Source organism: Sciurus carolinensis, chromosome 12 (genome assembly GCF_902686445.1).
Source record: "Sciurus carolinensis chromosome 12, mSciCar1.2, whole genome shotgun sequence".
Classification (NCBI taxonomy): domain Eukaryota; kingdom Metazoa; phylum Chordata; class Mammalia; order Rodentia; family Sciuridae; genus Sciurus; species Sciurus carolinensis.
In genome coordinates this window covers 46,281,268-46,297,306 of record NC_062224.1, presented here as the reverse complement: position 1 = coordinate 46,297,306, position 16,039 = coordinate 46,281,268, and the positions used below count along the sequence as shown (strand labels likewise).

At 38.3% G+C, this 16,039-nt stretch overlaps 1 protein-coding gene across 20 annotated transcripts in view; it reads right to left on the bottom strand.

Annotated features, from left to right (window-relative positions):
- Nucleotides 1-230: 230 nt before the first annotated feature.
- The window catches only part of Znf438 (zinc finger protein 438), a 192,563-nt gene continuing 176,754 nt past the window's right edge, over nucleotides 231-16,039 (bottom strand). For all 20 annotated transcript variants that reach the window (XM_047521025.1, XM_047521023.1, XM_047521018.1 and 17 more), the window contains 2 exons: nucleotides 2,825-4,649; nucleotides 231-1,479 (listed from right to left, as the gene is read on the bottom strand). In XM_047521025.1, the coding sequence (XP_047376981.1) occupies nucleotides 864-1,479; nucleotides 2,825-4,649 (2,441 nt within the window). In that variant the 3' untranslated portion in view covers nucleotides 231-863. The remainder of the gene's footprint in view (nucleotides 1,480-2,824; nucleotides 4,650-16,039) is intronic.

Below are 16,039 nucleotides of genomic sequence, written 5' to 3'. Positions count from 1 at the left end.
AGGTATAGTTGTATCTAAAATTGATCAGCTAGCGACAACCCTCTGAAGTTACTGGGGAGTGAGAGAGAGCAGTTGAGACACCTACACATCTGGACCGAAACATCTTGTTCACTTTCCAGGTTGTAAATTTTCTGGCCCCAAAGACTATTTGAAAACAACTTTTTACCAAGAAAGTGGATTTCTTTATTAGCTGAAGTACTAAAAATTCTTTATTATTTTGATATGGAACACTACAGCTGTGAGACTTGCCAAGTTATCTTCAAGGCAACATGCATTTAAGAAAATTATAAAATCACACACAGAAATCTAAGTCTTAAAAGCATATATTTCAAATCATGGTAGAAGACAACCTTATAAAAAGACTACTTGGCAACATATTCAAATAAACCAAGGAATTTAATAAATATCAACATTTACTATCTAATTTGATACCATGGTTGGGACTGAAATGGAACTGCCACCTGTAAATTCTTCACATTTGTTGGTGTATGTAAGAAAATATCTGAACAAAAGGACACACACACACACACACTTTTACTGAGAATTATTTGAAGAACACCTATAATCCTCTATGTTTCAATCTCCAAATTCTGATCTTTTTATTTATTCTGAAATAAAGTCTAAGATAAAATAAAGCCAGTACATAGAATTTTAAAGTCAGACTGCATATGGTTAGAAAAATATGCATCCAGGGCATATATTTTATTTCATAAGAAAATAAAACTATGTACAAAAATTACTTGCGTTCATTAATGTTGATTCTAACTTGTTTTATTCTTAAAATTAAGTACCACCATAAAACACAAAGCTTTGATAGAAAGGTGCTAGCAAAACTCTCTTTAACCCCAGTTTGCCTCAGGGTTTCATTTTCCGGTTTTACTGGAAAGTTCAATCACTCCCTGGTTCGAGAATGTACTTAAAATAGCCCAAAGTTTGGAAGGGTCCTCACAGTTATGTCTGTGTTCCCAGTGCAGGAAGAGCTCCTCCTTTCTTCCCAGTGTCTGGGTACAAAGGAGACAGTTAAAGCCTGAATGGGACCAGAGGAGAACGGTATGGGGGCTGGGACACTCAGGGTCCTGGGGTTCTTCCCCTGGCTCATTTGCTCCTTGTTGGCCTCCTTCATTTTCCATGAGTATTTCCACACCATTCTGGTGGTGAAGGTAGAGTGGTCTTTTCAATTTAGGGAGTGCACGGTACTCCTCCTCAGAGGCACAAGGCTTCACCTGCCGCCTTCTCTCCGGATGCTGTTTCCAGTCAGGAGCAACATGTTTAACCAGCGCCTCCTGAGCTCCTTTGGTGCCTGGTAAGATTCCCTCTTGCAGCCTGCCCTGAATTTCCTCTCCATGAACATAAAGCAGATGGAACTTTATTTCAGCAAAAGATTGAGCAGTGATCTGACAACGGCCACACTTGATTTGTAATTTGACTTCATCTGCCTGGTTTAGAAGGAAGTCTTCCTCCAAGTTTGACTTGTTTTCCCTGAAAAGGTGGGGGAAAGTCTATATAAGATTTCATGGAAAAACACAACTGAAACTTTTCCTTTCAATTCTAAGCCCTCAGGGATCTAAAACGCACCTACTGTGAGAAGGAAAAAGAATGGGGTAAACAGAAAGAACCAAGGAAGCAGAAGCCTAGGAAGGACTCCAGCAGAGGGCACAGTTCTGTTTCTCAGGACATCAGGGGTCATTTAGGAAGAGTCTGTGCCTCTGTGCCTTTCCCTGGCAAGCCACCTCTTTGGTTACCACAGGAACAGGGGTATGTAACATGGAAGAATTATGGAGTATGAAGTCAGGTGCTACAGGGTCTCTTGCTGCAATTGAAGGTAAATGTCCCCCACCACCCACTGTTGCCCTCCCTATCCTTGAGCACAAAACACAGTTTGGACATTTTACTCAAACATCAAAATCTGACAGCAGGAAAATAAGAAGGAAGGTTTCTTTGTACACTAGTGAAAAGCATGGAAGAGGAACAAATGCTTAACAAAAAGAGAGAAACTACAGAAAGGCAAGGAAGTGGTAGGATAGGCAAGTCCTATTTATTGAATATGACAGAGTAAGCCAAAATTGAATTGAAAACATTTTGAGCAAATGGAACAACGAAAAATAAGAGGCAGAGAATTTAAAGTGCTGAAAAAAGTTTTCTTTTCATGATGCTGATAAGAATTAATTCCAGTGAAACTCCTTGTTACCTTGGTGGAAAGAGGATACACACGGCCCACACTGAGGGCATTTCCCTGGTTCGTTACTGCTGTAAGGTCTGCTTGCCAGGCTTCCAAATTACATAGCTTATTTATTTATAATGCGAGAAAACAGTGCTTGCAAAAAGGAATGACACAGATTAATCTGGCCTGATGGGAAAATGGGGCATGTTAGGTCTGGGTGTCTTAGGGAGTGGTCAATGCAGCAGAGATCTGGAGATCCCACCAAGAGTCACCCTGTGTTATGGGCAGATACTGTTGTTTAGATAGAAATTCTGTGGACATGAATTTGGGGAAAATTATTTGTAAACACTACCAAGAACTATATATGTTAATTTACTATTCATTTTCAGATGCAAGAATAATCTTCTGTCACCCAATTGTCCTGAGCACACCTCAAACTAGCGTTTCTTCCCTGGCATACATAGGTTAATTAAAAATAGTGACTGACCAGACACCAAAGAAAATGAGATCATTCAATACAGAGCTAGGGGGAATAGGTAGCTATCTTATGAAATCTTAATCTGAGAGAAGTTTTTATAAAATCTTTTTTGAATATGAAATCTTCCCCTCTCCCCCAAATCAAAACAGGATTTTGTGCCAGACTTCCACTCCATTAGCACTCACCTCTCCAGGGGCCCCTCCATCCCTTGCACACTAGGGTCTCTGTCTCTGTTCTTTGGCATGGCCCCTGGCTGTGGTTCAGGCGAGGGCTCAGTGCTGATCACGACCCTATGCACTTCTTTCAGATGGCCAAAATAGACTCGGGTGTGACCAAATACTTTTGCACAAAACTCACAACACACGAGTTTCTTCAGACGATTCTCACTGTGATGAAGTCTCATGTGTGTGCTTAGACTGCCGGAACGTACATAGGCCTTGCGACAAATCCGACAACTGTATGGTCGTTTGTTGGTGTGTGTATTCATGTGGTCTCGAAGGTGCTGTTTGAACTGAAAGTGGTGGTTACAGACGTGACATCTGTACCAAGGCTTCTTAATGCCAGAGAATCCATTTCTGAACACAGAGCTGGGCTTAGAGGAAGGGCTGTCGTTCTGCTTACAGCTGAGATATTTAGAAGTGAGTGAATTATTTAACAAAGTGTCCTGTCCCAGGCTGCAGGGTGTTTGCGATGGTAGCACAGCTGCAGGAGAAGCAAGAGGAGCCAAAGCAGACACAACAATTACAGGTTTAGGCATAATGCTACGGTATTTTTTCAGGATCCCAGGTTTTTGTTCTCTGGTTTCCTGGGGATCATTTTTTGCTCTTTCTTTACCATCTCTACACTTATTAAGAATGCATTTCCTCCTTTTCCCTTGAAATGTCAAAATTTCATCTGGTATCTTTCGTTTTCTTCCTCTTCTCTTGGCTGCCCCACTGTTCAGTTTTGTTTTGTGGTTGAGATCTAGTTTGGTAACTGGACAAAAGGCACTTTCACAAAGACTCTGCTTTGACACCTGTGGAACAGGCATCTTACTGGCCATTTTGGTGGCTGCATTAAAGTCTTCTGTGATGGAGAATCTCTTATCACAGTCTGCCCCAGGTAAAGAAAAATCTGCAATGTTGGCATCGGATTCAATTTTGCAAACCTCTGCTGTTTTCATTCTAGAGTAGGGTAAGATTGGCAGCTTCCCTCTGGGGACTGAAGAGGTCAATTGAACTGCACCGCCCAAAATGGTTGGTGATAAACTGGTTATGGCTTTTGTATGATCAACTTGTTCTTTAAGTTTTTCACTGGCTACAGCAGATGGTTTACTGGGTATTTTCTTGCTTGTAAAGTTTATTCTCTCTGAAATCTTTGGGAAGCTCTGCTTGGCACAGGGCTCCCCTGGTGTAGACAACGCTGGCATGGCAGGAGGAGTCACATCTCCATGGTTGTTGGTTACTGGAGATCTTGAGTCTCTGTGGTCACTGCCACTGGTCAGTATAGCTGTGTTAATGCTGGCTGGGGCCATATCTAGTGATGGCAGCTTCTTGCAGGAACTGGGTTTATGTGGGATTTCAGGATGGGCAGGTACAGGAGACATCTGAGGACACATCTGGGTTTGGGCAGGTGATTTGTTATAGCCACTCTCAGGAGAGCTCAGGATGGTTTTCCTTCTTGATCCTTTGTTACTTCTTGGGGGTTGATATCGGGGAATAGGCAGTTTAAGATTTTCAGGCATTCTGGGTTTCTGAACTGGTTGAGGTGAGGCAACATGCGGCAAAGCAACAAGAGAAAATGTCCCCTCCTGGCCCGCAACCTGCATCAGAGCATAGTTCTGGGTAGGCATCCCCAGCGGCTTGATGGAGGGCCCCAGATTCCCCTGATCGGAGAGTGATGGTGAATGACATGGCAGCACTCTGGATGTTAGGACTTTGGGCACAATTTTTGGTGCAATGGTCCTAAACTGACTCTTATTCTGCAAACCTTTTCCACTCTGTGTTGTTCCAGAAGTGTTGCTTGATTCAACTGAAATGATAACACAACATGAAAAGTTATTGTAGTATAACTGTCCTGTTATTGAGAGTTCACATCATCATCTGATTTATTCTGATTAGAACAGATTCCTTGATGTCCTCTTACCCTTCTGAGTAAATGCCCCTGCCCTTCAAGACCCAACTTGAACATGAACTCCTGTCCAGCTTCACTGAGGATTATTATTCTTTTCTATGGTTCCATAGCCCCTACTACAATATAAACCATTTCCCATAATGATCTATGTGTTTATGTGTGTCTCTACCACTAAACATACAGCTTCTAGAGAGGAGGGTGCTGTCCTCCTTCTTGTACTCTGCAAGTCTGTCCCCTCCATTTGCTCAATTCTGACTCACCTTCACAAGCCTCACCTATTTTCCTGATTTGAGCTACAAAGTTTCTTCTGGTATAGTCTGTTGTATATTTTATTTATTTTATACACATGCCCCGCTTTCCCTATTATACTTAATCTTTATGATTACCCATTGTCTCTGTGGTATGAAATAAATGTTTCTTATATCAAACTCATTTTTCATTCAATTTCAGGATACACCATTTGACCCACTGGCAGTGTGATTTGTTTTGCACTATGGATGAATTCCAGACTGAATGCTAGCTTTGTTGCTGTCTCCCCATGTGACTTGTGAATTTCTTCTCACACCTTTCAAACTGTTTATGTGCGCTTTTGCAATTAAATCACCAGTATTAAAAAAAGCTGATGTGACACCTTTAAAAATTGTTGAACAAAAACAAAAAGAAACAGAGTGATAAGACAGAGAGATGAAATTAAAAAAATAATATGAATCACACAAAAAAGCACCTTCTAGGATACTAATAGGAATAATTTTAACTGATAGAATAACATTTCATTCTCCCTCGATTTATTAGCCTGACCAAAGACCAATTACTACAACCTTGAGAGAACAATTAAGGGGCCCTGCTTCTAAGGACTGAATCATCTATTTTATTCCCAGAGGCTGTAAGGTCACAAGGCCTGGTGGTGGAAAAGTTTCTTGTTTCTAAGAACTTCATATTAATCAAATTTCAATTCACATTTACTAGACACCTATGCTAGTCTAGGAACTGGCTGTTGCAAATCTACAAACCCCTTTTGAAACTCATGGGGCCACATGTGTTTTGCAATTTATACTTTCAAATTTTATAAAAGTAATAAGATACATATATCAAATGTTACATAATGCTCAGAGGAGCCCATAATTAAATCTATTGCCACTTCTCATAGTAAAATATGTGAATATCCACAAGTAAGACACATGAAGATTTTTAAATTGTCTCATTTCAGTTCAGGTTTTTGCCTATGAATGAGTTTTATCAATTTTTTGGTAAAATTTTGTTGTCAGAGCTTTTTAGATTTTGGAATTGTGAATAAAGAATCAAAGAACAATTTTGCTTCCAGGAGGATGCTAGGGATATGAAGGTAGGTAGGTAGCTGACCATCTCGTGAGACAGAATTAAAAATTTAAAATCAACCTCAATTTGAATACCTAGTTAGTGTACTAATTATTTGATCAGGAAGTTGAATGTTTTAGCGAAACTGACATACTTCAAATAAATAAGTAGCATAGTAGGAATCAGTTGGAAAGCAGATTGATTAACTTATTTTAGAAAACAATCAGTGATGAAAAAGGAAAAGGATGCTATGAAACATTTCACATTACAGTAAGAAGTAGAACTAGTGCTGTGGTCTGGAAAAATCAGACAAGGATAATCATGTTGTTTCTTGCCTTCTTTCTTAATTTTGTCACCATGAGGTTCTTGGCAAATTGATTGGTCAATCATTTTATAATAGCCACCTAAATGCATTGCTATATTTGCTTTTTCCTTATTTATAATTTTAATTTTAAAGTTCTATTTTCATTTTTAGCATCATCATCTCATCTTTTTAGAAAAAGTACTAAAGTTGTAAATAAATACATTAAATCAAGATGCACAGAATTTGCAGGAAGTCTACAATTATTGACAGCTCTTGGATACCTGAGATAAGGCATATTAAGTAATTACATTAACAAGTGATAGGGAGATCCAAGAAGGTGGACTAGAGCGAGGCTGCGTTCCTTGTCCCTCTGTAACTCAGGTTCTAAGCAGAGGAAAATGTGTTTCTCTGTAAGGCAGTCTTTGTTGCTCATTGATCCCCTGCTGTTTACCCCATTTGTCCACCACGATCACCCGCAGCCTGCCAGCATAACGACTACTTTTTGAGTGCAGATTGCTGGCTGCCACCTATCATCCTGCATTTGCCCATTTGTTTGCCTGCCTCTTGCCTGCCCATTGTCTGCCTTTCACCTACCCATCACCCACTGCCCAAGGTCCACCTCCCAGTCATTCACCAGTAGCCTATAGATTGCCAGCTGATCGCCAGTTGCCTGCTGTTGCCTGGAAGTCCATTGTCACAGTACCCGCAGGTTTGGTTACATGTGGTTGTTGCCATTTTGGGACAACAGCCAGGACACGCAGGACCCCTGACCCAACTGAACATGCCTGGCCTCCAGGACCGCTCAGCCTGACCAACTGTGCCCCATCTTTAGGACCCCCAGCCTGACTAACTGTACCCCACACAGACTTGGCGCCAACGCTCCGCACTGCAGTTCCCCATTTGCCAACACATTTGGAAGCCAATGCAGCCATCTTGGATTATTCTGGAAACGGAAGCTGCCATCTTTAGGTGGGGTCAATCCCATCCTGAGACGCCTGCTGGAGATTGGAAGCTCATTGTCAGGTACCTCACATGCATCAGGCTACTGAAGACTGGGAGGTTTGAATACTATATGACTGTTATGGTATAGATTTTTTTTCTCCTTTTTGAAAATTCTTAAGTTTTTATTTCTTTATTTTTCTTGCTCTCTTTTCCTTTTGTTTACCTGTTTCCTCAGAGTCTCTCCCTTTTCTCAAGCTAAAAACCAACTTCTTTTGATTCTGCTTTCACTCTTCCTACAATCTAGTACTTCTATATACTCCTTTCTTATCCCATTAACAGTTACATCCTACACCCCTCCCCATCCTCTTTGTCCTCCATTAGAAACTGTAGACCTTATTGACAATCTATTTTGTTATACTGTAGATAATAATTGAACTCATCCTCTCTGTTTATTATGACAATATTGTTAACATCTTCATAGGGGCTATTTGGTTTAGGGCTGCATATTGTCTGTACTGGGTGCTGCTAATATTGATCTCTCCTTATAGGGGAGCCTATAGGGGGAAAACTGCAGTACCCCAGATCTGTAGTGCTAGAGGGAACAATGTAAACAACATGAAAAAAACAAGGGAAGAAAGTGTTCCAAACAAACCAAGATTCTATATTAATAGAATCCAATGACAGCATGGTAGAAGAAATGTCAGAAAAGGAGTTCAGAATATACATAATTAAAATGATTTGCAAAGCAAAGGATGAGATAAGAGAGCAAATGCAGGCAATGGGCAATCACTTCAATAAACAGTTAAAAGAGCAACTGCAGGAAATAAAGGATCATTTCAGTAAAGACAGAGAGATTCTGGAAAACAAACAAACAAACAGAAATCCTTGAAATGAAGGAAACAATAAATCAAATAAAAAACTCAATGGAAAGCATCATCAACAGACTAGATCACTTGGAAGACAGAACCTCAGACAATGAAGACAAAATATTTAATCTTGAAAATAAAGTTGACTAAACAGAGGAGATGGTAAGAAATCATGAATGGAATTATGGGATATCATAAGAAGACCAAATTTAAGAATTATCAGGATTGAGGAAGGCACAGAGATACAAACCAAAGGAATGAACAACCTATTCAATGAAATAATATCAGAAAATTTCCCAAACATGAAGAATGAAATAAATCAACTATAAGAGGCTTACAGAATACCAAATGCGCAAAGTTACAACAGATCACACCAAGGCACATTATAATGAAAATGCCTAACATCCAAAATAAAGATAGAATTTTTTAAAGGCTGCAAAAGAAAAGCATCAGATCACATATAGGGGGAAATCAGACCCTAAAGCCAGAAGGGCCTGGAACAACATATTTCAAGCTCCGAAAGAACATGGTTGCCAACCAAGAATCTTATACCCAGCAAAACTAACCTTCAGATTTGAAGATGCCTGAATGTTAATGGATTAAACTCATCAATCAAAAGACATAGACAGGCAGATTAGATTAAAAAGAAAGACCCCACAATATGCTGCCTTCAAGAGACTCATCTCATAAAAGATGACATCCACAGACTAAAGGTGAAAGGATGGAAAAAAACATACCACGCACATGAACTCAGTAAAAAGAGGGGGTTTCCATCCTTATATCAGAAAAGTGAACTTCAAGCCAAAGTTAGTCAGAAGGAATAAAGAAGGACATTTCATACTGCTTAAGGGAACCATAAATCAGGAAGACATAATGATCGCAAATATTTATGCCCCAAACAACAGCATATTTGTGTACATCCAACAAATCCTTCTCAATTTCAGGAATCAAATAGACCACAACATGATAATTCTGGGTGACTTTAACACCACTGTCACCACTGATAGATCTTCCAATCAAAAACTAAACAAAGAAACCACAGAACTCAATAACACAAACAATAACTTAGACTTAACAGACGTATATAGAATATTCCATCCATCAATGGGTGAATACACTTTCTTCTCATCAGCACATGAATCCTTCTTTAAAATAGACCATACGTTATGCCACAAAGTAGCCCTTAGTAAATATAAAAAATTAGAGATACTACCTTGTATTCTATCAGGCTATAATGGAATGAAATTAGAAATCGATGATAAAATAAAAAAAACAGAAACTACTCTAATACCTGGAGACTAAATAATATGCTATTGGATGAAGCATGGAAAACAGAAAACATCAGGGAGGAGATTAAAAAAAAAATTCTTAAGAGGTAAATGAGAATGATGATACAACATATCAAAATTTCTGGGACACTATGAAAGCAGTACTAAGAAGAAAATTCATTGCATGGAACACATTCGAGAAAAGAATAAAAAGTCAACAACTAAATGACCTAACATTACATCTCAAAGCCCTAGAAAAAGAAGAACAGAAAAACACCAAAAGTAGTAGAAGACAGGAAATAATTAAAATCAGGGCTGAAATCAATGAAAATGAAACAAAAGAAACAATTCAAAAAATTGACAAAACAAAAAGTTGGTTCTTCGAAAAAGTAAACAAAATAGATAAACCCGTAGCCACACTAATAGAGAAGGAAAGAGAAACTCAAATTACTACAATTCGTAATGAAAAAGAAAATATCACGACAGACACCACTGAGATACATAACATAATTAGAAGGTACTTTGATAATTTATACTCCAACAAAATAGAAAATCTCAAAGACATCAACAAATTTCTAGAGACATGATCCTCCCAAACTGAACCAAGAGGACATACATAATTTAAACAGATCAATTTCAAGCAGTGAAATAGAAGAAGCCATCAAAAGTCTACCAACCAAGAAAAGCCTGGGACCAGATTCTCAGCTGAGTTCTACAAGACCTTCAAAGAAGAACTTATACCAATATTCCTCAAAGTATTCCATAAAATAGAAAAGGAGGGAACCCTTCCAAATTCATTCTATGAAGCTAGAATCATTCTGATACCAAAACCAGACAAAGATGCATCAAGGAAAGAAAACTTTAGACCAATATCTCTGATGAACATAGATGTAAAAATCCTTAACAAAATTCTGGCAAATTGCATACAAAACTATATTAAGAAGATACTGCACCACGATCAAGTGGGGTTCATCCTGGGGATGCAAGGTTGGTTCATTATTCAGAAATCAGTAAATGTAATTCATCATATCAATAGACTTAAGGTTAAGAATTGTATGATTATTTCAATAGATGCAAAGAAAGCATTTGACAAATATGACACCCCTTCATGCTCAAAACACTAGAAAAAATAGGGATAGTAGGAACATACCTCAACATTGTAAAGGTTATCTACTCTAAGCCCACGGCCAACATCATTCTTAATGGAGAAAAAATGAAAGCATTCCCACTAAAAACTGGAACAAGACAAGGATGCCCTCTTTCACCACTTCTATTCAACATCATTCTTGAAATACTAGCCAGGGCAATCAGACAGACCAAAGAAATTAGAGGAATACAAATAGGAAAAGAAGAACTCAAGCTGTTACTATTTGCCGATTACATGATTCTATATTTACAGGATCCAAAAAACTCCACCTGAAAACTTCTAGAATTAATAAATGAATCAGCAAAGTAGCAGGATATAAAATCAACACACATAAATCTAATGCATTTCTATTTATAAGCAATGAATCCTCTGAATGGGAAATTAGGAAAACAATTCCATTCACAATAGTCTCAAAAAAAAAAAAAAACTTGGGAATCAATCTAACAAAAGAGGGGAAGACCTCTACAATAAAAACTACAGAACACTAAAGAAGGAAATTAAAGAAAACTTTAGAAGATGGAAAGATCTCCTGTGTTCTTAGATAGGCGGAATCAATATTATCAAAATGGCCATACTTCCAAAGGTGCTACACAGATTCAATGCAATTCCAATTAAAATCCCAATGACATTCCTCATAGACACAGAGAAAGCAATAATGAAATTCATCTCGAAGAATAAGAGACCTCAAATAGCCAAAGCAATCCTGAGCAGGAAGAGCAATGCAGAAGTATCACAATATCAGACCTTAAACTCTACTATAGAGCAATAGTAGCAAAAATGGCATGCATGGTATTGGCACCAAAATAGACAGGTAGACCAATGGTATAGAAGAGAAGACACCAAGACAAACCCACATAAATACTGTTACCTCATACTAAAGGAGCCAAAAACATACAATGGAGAAAAGAAATCCTCTTCAACAAATGGTGCTCACAAAACTGGAAATCCATATGCAGTAAAATAAAATTAAACCCCTATCTCTCACCCTGTAAAAAACTCAACTCAAAATGGACCAAGCCTCTAAGAATTAGACCTGAGACCCTTCACCAAAAAGAAGAAAAAGTACATCCAAATCTTCATCATGTTGGTTTTGGACTAGATTTCTTTAACAAGACCCCCAGAGTGTAAGAAATAAAAGCAAGAATCAATAAATGGGATGAATTCAAACTAAAAAACTTTTTCTCAGCAAAGGAAACAATCAATAATGTGAAAAGACAGCCTACAGAGAGAGAGAATATCTTTTCCACACTTAGAGTACTACTCTCCAAAATTTATAAAGAACATAAAAAACTTTACACCAAAAATATAAAGAACCCAATCAATAAATGAACTAAGGAACTGGGCAGACACTTCACAGAAGAAGATATATAGGTGATCAATAAATATATGAAAAAGTGCTCATCATCACTAGTAATAAGAGAAATGCAAATTAAAAACACCCTAGAATTTCATCTAACTGAATGGCTATTATCAAGAACACAAGAAATAATAAGTGTTGGCATGGATGTGGGGAAAAAGGCACACTCTTACATTTGCTGGTGGAGTTGCAAATTGGTGCAGCCACTCTGGAAAGCAGTATGGAGATTCCTCAGAAAACCTGGAATGGACCCACCTATCTCACTCCTCAGTTTATACCCAAAGGACTTAAAATCAACATACTACAGTGATGCAGCCACATCAATGTTCATAGCTGCTCAATTCACAAGAGCAAGATTGTGGAACTAACCTAGAGGTCCTTCTACTGATGAATGGATAAAGAAACTGTGAGATAAATAAAAAAAAAAAAAATATATATATATATATTTTTATACACAATGGAATATTACTCAGCCATAAAGAAGAATAAAATTACAGCATTTGCTGGTAAATGGATGGAGTTGGAGAATATCATGCAAAGTGAAATAAGCCAAGCCCAAAAAACCAAAGGCAGAATGTTTTCTGATGCATTGATGATGATATATAATGAGGGGGGTAGATGTCAGCAGTGGGGGCGGGGGGTCAAAAGCAGAATGGAGAAACTTTGGATGGTGTAGAGGAAAATGGGGCAGGAGTGGGTGGGAGAAGGAAAGATAGTAGACTGAGACAGATATTATTACCCTATGTACATATATGATTACCTGAATGGTGTGAATCTACATTGTGTACAACCAAAGAAATGAAAAGTTGTACCCCATTTGTGCACAATGAATCAAAATGCAGTCTGTAAAAGTAAAACAAAAAGCAAAAAACAAAAACCAATTAATGATGGACTTTGCATATACACAATGCACAGGGGGCAGGTAGGAAAAGGAGAGAAGAGAATACATTGGGTCATTTATATCCAATTCTTATTCCTAAATGATTAAGAAGAAAATATTTATGGCAAGAAGAGCTAGAATAAAGGCTATTTTGTCTTCACTCAGTCATAAATCCTCTCAAAACATGACAATACATCACAGCAAAAAACATAACACCTCACTTGCCAGCTCACAGATGACTGTCCAATGGCTCTTCATCTCAGAGGGAAAGCCAAAGTCTTTGCAATGGCCTAAAGAGCCTCAGGTTATTGGGATCCCAGGGTGTCCCTGCCATTTCCATTACTTGCTTCCCTCTAGTCATGATGGCCTCTTTGCTGTTCCTTAAATGTGCCAGTCAGGCACCGCCTCAGTGCCTTTGCACTTGCAGTTCCCACTGCCCAGAACATTAAATCTCCAGTACCTGCTGCATCATTTCCTTCAAGGTTTTGCTCAAATGACCTCTTGCCTGTAAGCTTTTCTCTGATCACTTTATTTACAACTGTACTAACATTCTGAATTTTTGTCACAGTTAGGATGTGATTTGTCTCCCAAGGGTCAATGTGTTGGAAGCTTGGTTCCCAGGGTGCTACATTGGATGGTTGTGAACTTTAAAGAGGTGGGCCTAATGGGAGGTCCTTGGGTCAGGGTGAGAAGGTCATACACCTCTGAAGGGACTGAGGACTTTCCCTTGGGAATCTGGTTAGTTGTCATGAGAGGGATGTTAACAAAAGCATGTTATTTGGATTTCTAACCTCTAAACTTGGAGCTAAATAAACTTCTTTTTTCTTCATAAGTAGCTTTACTCAAGTATTTCATTATAGTAATAAAAAACAGACCAATATAACTCCCCATTCCCTTTTCTTGGCTTTACTTTTCTATGGAACATTTGCTCCATCTATTATATTAAGCTTAAGGTCTGCCTTTCCTCACTAGCATGAATTCCTTGAGGGTGGAGACTTTTCCTGTGTCTTCAGGTCCTGGTAGTGTTCCAGAAAGTGGTAGGAATTAGTAAATGCTTGCTGAATTTGTTAAGTAATGATAAAATGACCAAAGCAAAAAATAAAGAATTGATAGATTAAACTTCAACAATTTTTTTAAAAAAATGGATAAAGAAGAAAACAATTTAAAAATAACCTTTAACACTTCACAATTTTGAAAAGTAGAAAAAAGAGGACATATCTCTGGAACTCTTTTTTTTTTTTCAATTTAACTTCATTAACTGCCAGAATAAGGAAATAGGCTAGTATCATGATCAAATTCTTTAAAACAATGGAGATGAGGAGGCCAGTTGACTATCAGAGGAAATAATAAGAGAACAGTAAATTATGCTATTGGAGTGTAAACTGATGTAGTCACAATAAAAAGTGGTCTCTGAAGAAGAAATTGCTCTAAAGAAAGCAGATATACATAGAGAGAAGAGTAGGGGGATTAGAGGAAGACAGGAGGAACAGCTAGATGTGGAAAAGCTGAGCCTCAGAGGCAGAGCATGGTAATATCAACATGAAGAGCAGAAGATGCAGCTGAAGCAATACCCAGGTGTCAAGGTCACCTCAAGATCGCTAAAGACTTCAGTTGGGAAGGAGCTTCCTATTTTTTTTTTTTTTTTAATAACCAAGTAAAAGAATGCTACCTTCTTAAGGGTTTCAGAAATGAAATTAGATGCACTTTTATAAGGTCATACCAAAAGGGAGTGAGCTGATTATGATGCATTTAAAGTTAATGTGCTACCACTGAACTTCTAAATTCTCCACATTATGGTGGAAATAAACATTCCAAGGAAAAGGAGGCTGTCTGTGAACAAAGGACACTCCTGAGGGTAACTAGGTCTGTTCCAGCAAAGGAGAACACAGGTCAGTGTGAGTTGTGGGTAGCCTGAACTGACAGAACCTGGATGACAGGTCTAGCACCTGCCAAATGAGTCAGTTCCCAAGTTCCCTGAATTTAGAGACATGGATGCTAGGGTAGAAAAGCTCATCAGCTTGTTTATTATCAATAATCACAAGCTAATCACAACCTGTGGGGTGAAAGAAGGCCTCACTGGATAAATTTTACTTACTTATGCCTACCTGGATCTATCAGGAAGTATACCAGAAGGTGAGAGTGTACTTAAAGGTTGTATTGAGTCCCATTTCCCAGTCAATTAAGGAAAGGGAATGAAACTGGCACATTAGAAGAAATGTAAGGCAGAAGTATAACAGGGACTTAGGCTGCCTTTGCAGTGTTTGGGATGAGCGGTTAAACCTGCTTTGTTGGGACCTATTGAGTCAGGCCTCTGGCTTAGGACTCCAATAATGAAAGAGGGAAAGACCACAAAAAATGTAAGAAAAACACCTCAAAGCCCAAGAATTACTTACATGTCCATCAACAGGGTGCTAATAAAGTAATGATCCAACTCTATGAGGTAATACTTTGCAGCAGTAAAAAAATGAATTTGATTGATGTGGAATACTCTCCAAGATGTGAGATTCATAATATGCTACTGTCTGGTTTAAAAAGCTGGGGGGTTGCACACATAAATATATTCCTGTATATATACAGAACAGTTCTGAAAGGAAACAGAAGAGACTAGAATTTATGGTAAACTTTGTGGGGTGGGAGTAACTGGGGGAAGTATGGACTGGGATAGGTTTTATTTTCATGAACACCCACTACCTGCATGCAGAGGTGCTCATAAATATTTGTTGAATGAATGAAAGGAAAATGAAAGTTTACTTATGTGAAGCAGTTTCTAAAAGAAGTATCTTTTGGGATATTTGTGATGGGTGTGTGTCTATGCCTAAATGACTATGTCTAGATATACACACGGGAATGGTTCAAGTCTTTTATTTTCCTTGACTCCTTAATGACAAGAACTGCTAATAACTAGGGAAGTAATCTAGTAATCTGACAGGCAGCAAATACTACCTCCTGAGGTTAAGCACTGAGAAGTATGAGAGAGCTCATTACCTCCCAAGGACAAGTGGAGTCCTGAGAATTGTTCCTCCAAACAATTTTTTCCTTAGGATGAAAGAAGGCAATTTGCAATAAAGGTCAGTTATGCTAGATTAACTACAGTTTTTTTTTTGATAGTAGTTTTAACAATAGGAGTCCTTAGAGAAGACGAAAATGCCATTAAAATTGTAAAACTCTACAATATTAAGGAAGTATGATTGTAGGAAGTCTTTCTTGGCA